Consider the following 6506-nt stretch of genomic DNA (forward strand, 5'->3'; position numbering starts at 1 on the left):
TCAGCGTGTTCGGTCAGAGGGTTAGCAACCCTCTGTAATAAAAAAACTGAGTTAACCGATCAACAACGAACTTAAACGTATGTCGTACGACGTCTCAGCGTGTTCGGTCAGAGGGTTAGCAACCCTCTGTAATAAAAAAACTGAGTTAACCGATCAACAACGAACTTAAACGTATGTCGTACGACGTCTCAGCGTGTTCGGTCAGAGGGTTAGCAACCCTCTGTAATAAAAAAACTGAGTTAACCGATCAACAACGAACTTAAACGTATGTCGTACGACGTCTCAGCGTGTTCGGTCAGAGGGTTAGCAACCCTCTGTAATAAAAAAACTGAGTTAACCGATCAACAACGAACTTAAACGTATGTCGTACGACGTCTCAGCGTGTTCGGTCAGAGGGTTAGCAACCCTCTGTAATAAAAAAACTGAGTTAACCGATCAACAACGAACTTAAACGTATGTCGTACGACGTCTCAGCGTGTTCGGTCAGAGGGTTAGCAACCCTCTGTAATAAAAAAACTGAGTTAACCGATCAACAACGAACTTAAACGTATGTCGTACGACGTCTCAGCGTGTTCGGTCAGAGGGTTAGCAACCCTCTGTAATAAAAAAACTGAGTTAACCGATCAACAACGAACTTAAACGTATGTCGTACGACGTATCAGCGTGTTCGGTCAGAGGGTTAGCAACCCTCTGTAATAAAAAAACTGAGTTAACCGATCAACAACGAACTTAAACTATGTCGTACGACGTCTCAGCGTGTTCGGTCAGAGGGTTAGCAACCCTCTGTAATAAAAAAACTGAGTTAACCGATCAACAACGAACTTAAACGTATGTCGTACGACGTCTCAGCGTGTTCGGTCAGAGGGTTAGCAACCCTCTGTAATAAAAAAACTGAGTTAACTGATCAACAACGAACTTAAACGTATGTCGTACGACGTCTCAGCGTGTTCGGTCAGAGGGTTAGCAACCCTTTGTAATAAAAAAACTGAGTTAACCGATCAACAACGAACTTAAACGTATGTCGTACGACGTCTCAGCGTGTTCGGTCAGAGGGTTAGCAACCCTCTGTAATAAAAAAAAACTGAGTTAACCGATCAACAACGAACTTAAACGTATGTCGTACGACGTCTCAGCGTGTTCGGTCAGAGGGTTAGCAACCCTCTGTAATAAAAAAACTGAGTTAACCGATCAACAACGAACTTAAACGTATGTCGTACGACGTCTCAGAGTGTTCGGTCAGAGGGTTAGCAACCCTCTGTATTAAAAAAACTGAGTTAACCGATCAACAACGAATTTAAACGTATGTCGTACGACGTCTCAGCGTGTTCGGTCAGAGGGTTAGCAACCCTCTGTAATAAAAAAACTGAGTTAACCGATCAACAACGAACTTAAACGTATGTCGTACGACGTCTCAGCGTGTTCGGTCAGAGGGTTAGCAACCCTCTGTAATAAAAAAACTGAGTTAACCGATCAACAAGGAACTTAAACGTATGTCGTACGACGTCTCAGCGTGTTCGGTCAGAGGGTTAGCAACCCTCTGTAATAAAAAAAACTGAGTTAACCGATCAACAACGAACTTAAACGTATGTCGTACGACGTCTCAGCGTGTTCGGTCAGAGGGTTAGCAACCCTCTGTAATAAAGAACTGAGTTAACCGATCAACAACGAACTTAAACGTATGTCGTACGACGTCTCAGCGTGTTCGGTCAGAGGGTTAGCAACCCTCTGTAATAAAAAAACTGAGTTAACCGATCAACAACGAACTTAAACGTATGTCGTACGACGTCTCAGCGTGTTCGGTCAGAGGGTTAGCAACCCTCTGTAATAAAAAAACTGAGTTAACCGATCAACAACGAACTTAAACGTATGTCGTACGACGTCTCAGCGTGTTCGGTCAGAGGGTTAGCAACCCTCTGTAATAAAAAAAACTGAGTTAACCGATCAACAACGAACTTAAACGTATGTCGTACGACGTCTCAGCGTGTTCGGTCAGAGGGTTAGCAACCCTCTGTAATAAAGAACTGAGTTAACCGATCAACAACGAACTTAAACGTATGTCGTACGACGTCTCAGCGTGTTCGGTCAGAGGGTTAGCAACCCTCTGTAATAAAAAAACTGAGTTAACCGATCAACAACGAACTTAAACGTATGTCGTACGACGTCTCAGCGTGTTCGGTCAGAGGGTTAGCAACCCTCTGTAATAAAAAAACTGAGTTAACCGATCAACAACGAACTTAAACGTATGTCGTACGACGTCTCAGCGTGTTCGGTCAGAGGGTTAGCAACCCTCTGTAATAAAAAAAACTGAGTTAACCGATCAACAACGAACTTAAACGTATGTCGTACGACGTCTCAGCGTGTTCGGTCAGAGGGTTAGAAACCCTCTGTAATAAAAAAACTGAGTTAACCGATCAAAGACGAACTTAAACGGATGTCTTACGACGTCCGCCCCGAGCACATACAACGAACTAAAACGAACAAAATGAGAATAATAAAAAAAAATAATAAAAAGTTGGTAGAGCACTTGCCCGCGAAAGCCAAAGGTCCGGAGTTCGAGTCTCGGTCCGGCGCACAGTTTTAATCTTCCAGGAAGTTTCATATCAGCGCACACTCCGCTGCAGAGTGAAAATCTCATTCTGGAAACTGAACGACTGCTGAAATGTCAAAGGAAAACTGCATAGAGGCGTACCTCCACGCATAATTTGTAAACATGTTCCACTATTGTGCAATACTATAAATATGGCTAAGGGAACAGTCTCAAACACAAAGACCACATAAAAGGGATATTTTTCTTTAACCTGTATGTCAGTAATTTTTTTAGTAATGACAGCCTAGCCCATGTAACATTTAGGCCTACCTTTCCAATAGTAGCCAGTTTACTTCTTTTCCCGGAATATTTCTCGCCATTAACTCTGTCAGTTTTTCAGGAATAACCCAACATATTACAGTTGGAATGTAGGGCTCTTTGATCATCTTCTTCGTTTCAATTTTGAAATTAATTTTGAGGTTTTCAGAGTACAGAAGTTTATACCATGCTTTGTGATATACCAATAGTTAGTTAGTTTCATGTTCCACACATCATTTGTAGGATAAATTTTAATGATGTGGAACGAGTCATTTTAAAATAACATCAATTTCTTTGTATGCCTCCATGCTGAGCATAAATTAGTTTTTTTTAATTAGAGACAGACAAATGTAAGTTAGTAAATCGAAGTCATCGCCGTTTTACACTTTACAGTAATAGATCGTCTTATGTGGATAAGGAGTTGCTAAAGAGAAACGTTTGCAATTTAGTTTAAATCTTACTTTGCTCTCTGTGAGGCATTTTATATCACTGCGTAAGGGATCAAAACATTTGGTTGCAGTATTGTGAACCCCTATTTGTGCTACACACAACCTTAACGTGGCATAATGTCATGGTTTTCTTCCGTTACTGTAATTATATACAACATTATTCCTGTTGAAGTGAGGTGGATTCCTTACAATAAACTTCACGAGGAAGTAACTATTCTATGAAGCAGTTAGACTGCTGCTATTCACACGCCGAGCCGCAGGCAGGCACAACGAAAAGACTGTTCATATGTTTTCAGCCAGACCCTTCATCGGTCAGGAAGCAAAGCGCGCGCGCGCGCGCACACACACACACCTGCGCGCCCACACGCGTTCATTCATACACATAAAACTCTCATACACATGAGCGCTGTTTACAGCTGTTCTAGCCAGAATCCTTTTTAAAGAGAGAAGAAATGTGAACAATGGATAATAATCGATGGGAGGAATTTACGGCATGAAATACTGCAACAACAATCTGTGTGGTCACATAGATATGTGTTGTGTGGACGCAAGACCATTGATTCAGTGTGACTCCAATGCCGGAGGATTTGCGGTTAAAATGTGCTTTTCTTAAACAACATTACGATAGGGTCGATTATTACACCCGTGAACGACGCATTTTTCATGAATTAACTACATCTGCACACAATCAAAGCACCAGATTCTATTTGTGATATGACTACGAAAGTCAATAGTTATTCACAACGGTTGAAACGACGTATGGGCACGTCAGATTGACGTCACGGGGACGTATATACGTGGTGAACCATGGTGGTATAAACGCGCTGAACCTAATGTTTTAGGCTACGTAAGATGGCGGATGACGGCTTCAAGTTTGTGACGTAATGACAATTCCATTCTTCTTTTATCTCCATGCTCTCGTCCCACCAGGCAAGGCAGCTTCTCGCTTTTTTCCCGAGTCTTTTTTCTTATACAGCAATATAATTATGTACACCAATGCAATATCATTAGACATTAGGCTACCACATCCATACACTCACGTTTGGTTCCTTGGCTGAGTAAATAACTGAAACTTCTAAGTTAGTGTAACCAGAAGATGCTATCGTATACGTCACATACAGAGCTATAATAAAACTGCTGTTTGCTACCGTAGATTAGCCGGCCGCTGGTGGCCGAGCGGTTCTGGCGCTACAGTCTGGAACCGCGCGACCGCTACGGTCGCAGGTTCGAATCCTGCCTCGGGCATGGATGTGTGTGTTGTCCTTAGGTTAGTTAGGTTTAAGTAGTTCTAAGTTCTAGGGGACTTATGACCTCAGCAGTTGAGTCCCATAGTGCTCAGAGCCATTTTGAACCTACCGTAGATTATCGTAGTTTTCCTAGTTGTGTTGGTCATGTAAGATTTTAACCACATTGCATTTCTGTTAAGCAAGGCCTTATCTCATTTCGATCGCTCTGTTCGCATATGCGATCAGTGTCTTACTAGATTCGTCTTGAAACCGGAAGCAGTAAACCACCTAGAAACTGAGTGAGGGTATATAAAGAATCGTGGTATCTACAGAAGATTTTTTTCTTGATAGTTATCCTCTAGTCTGTTACTTAAAAATAAACAGTATTTAGAACAAAACTGAAACTGTCAATGTTTAATTCAGGTGTTATCCGAAAATTGTTGATTCGTAATTTGAAACAGAGGGGTCTTGCAGTAAAAATAAAAAAAAAATACATATTTATCATACAGCGCTAGAAAACAGTTTTGCGAAAAACGAGAACAATTTAAAAAGAAGACAAAAACATAGACAATCCTTCATCGAACTTGAATAAAACATTTTTTGTTACTCGTAAGCAACTTTAACAATTATCAATAATGACAGCAAACTCTTACGGTACCTTTGATCATGATGAACGTTCTACTGACTACAAAATGACAAAATAGTTATACAGATTCTTTTATATTGGTGCATGTAAACTGTACTTAGAACAAAAGTAATTGCTTTGGTTACATAAATGAGCAGAAGTTACACGATCAACTAAATTTTATTACTTATAAAATACAATTTATATTTTGTGAGGACCTAAAATACACAATGGACTAACACTGAACGATGTGCAGTTCTAGTTGTGTGCAAAATAAACGAACAAACAAAGATCAAATAAGTATTTGGCTCGCAGTTTTTGCCTCACAAATTCAGTTACGTTTCTTTCCATACCAATGCTGCCAATATTTCCGGTATTCCTACAATTTACTACGTCATCTAAGTACTGTGCGAAAACTACCGAGCTGTAGTTTTCGTGCCGGCCAGGGTGGCCGAGAGGTTATGGTTCGAAGGCAGTTCCTTGAGGAACAGCCAAAATTATGTCACCTCTTTTTGTTGATACTGTCACCCCAAACGAGTTGGATTTCGCATGTTTAATGAAAAGTAACTGTAGAGAGATGTTTTTTATGAACTGGTAACTTCAAGTAAATGTCACCAAATATGTATAATTAATTTGTCCATAGATACAAGAAGAGAGCCCAGGAGCTGTCGCGGCTGTTCCACGACAGACCCCGCACGCCGCTGCAGGAGGTGGTATACTGGACGGAGTACGTGGTGCGCCACAAGGGAGCGCCACACATAAGGTCGGCATCGCTGGACCTTGCGTGGTACCAGCTGTGCCTGCTAGATGTCGTCGGTGCTGTGGCAGCCGCCGCTGCACTGGCGCTCTGGATTCTGGTGGTCGTGCTCAGAACTCTGTTCAGGCTGCTCGGCGTCAGCGGGCCAAACACAACAGCTGCAAAGGCGTCGACTAAATCAAAGAAACATGCGTAACACCGAAAATAAGTTTTTAACTTGTACAAATACAGTATTGTAGAAGTTACGAAGAAACCCGAAAACCTCAAACCACACACACACACACGTAGAATTATTTTGTACTTACTGTACAGTAAATGTTTAGTATTTATTTTACTGACTTCATTCTATTATTTATTTTTGCAGTATGCTTCTTCCCTGGATTTCAAAGCCATTCTCTGAGTCATCTCCAGCTCCTCACATTAGTCCACTTTCATCAGAGTGTCTGAAAATCTATTTATAGCTCTAAAAAATTTGATGCTTCTTAACTTTCTATGTCATATGTCTGTGTCTTATGTAAAATCTGCAAAATTTCCTTAAAAATGTTCCAGTTTCAATGGTGTTTTATAAAAGTTTAATTCAGACTATTTAATATGGTTAATACAT

General features: G+C 41.0%; 1 protein-coding gene across 1 annotated transcript in view; it reads left to right on the top strand.

The window, feature by feature from the left end:
• The window catches only part of LOC126202882 (UDP-glycosyltransferase UGT5-like), a 126749-nt gene extending 120515 nt beyond the window's left edge, over positions 1 to 6234 (top strand). Inside the window, exon 6 of the mRNA XM_049936940.1 lies at positions 5789 to 6234. Within this exon, the coding sequence (XP_049792897.1) occupies positions 5789 to 6098 (310 nt within the window). The 3' untranslated portion in view covers positions 6099 to 6234. The remainder of the gene's footprint in view (positions 1 to 5788) is intronic.
• The last annotated feature ends 272 nt before the right edge of the window (positions 6235 to 6506 follow it).

This window comes from Schistocerca nitens, chromosome 9 (assembly GCF_023898315.1).
Source record: "Schistocerca nitens isolate TAMUIC-IGC-003100 chromosome 9, iqSchNite1.1, whole genome shotgun sequence".
In the NCBI taxonomy this organism is placed as follows: domain Eukaryota; kingdom Metazoa; phylum Arthropoda; class Insecta; order Orthoptera; family Acrididae; genus Schistocerca; species Schistocerca nitens.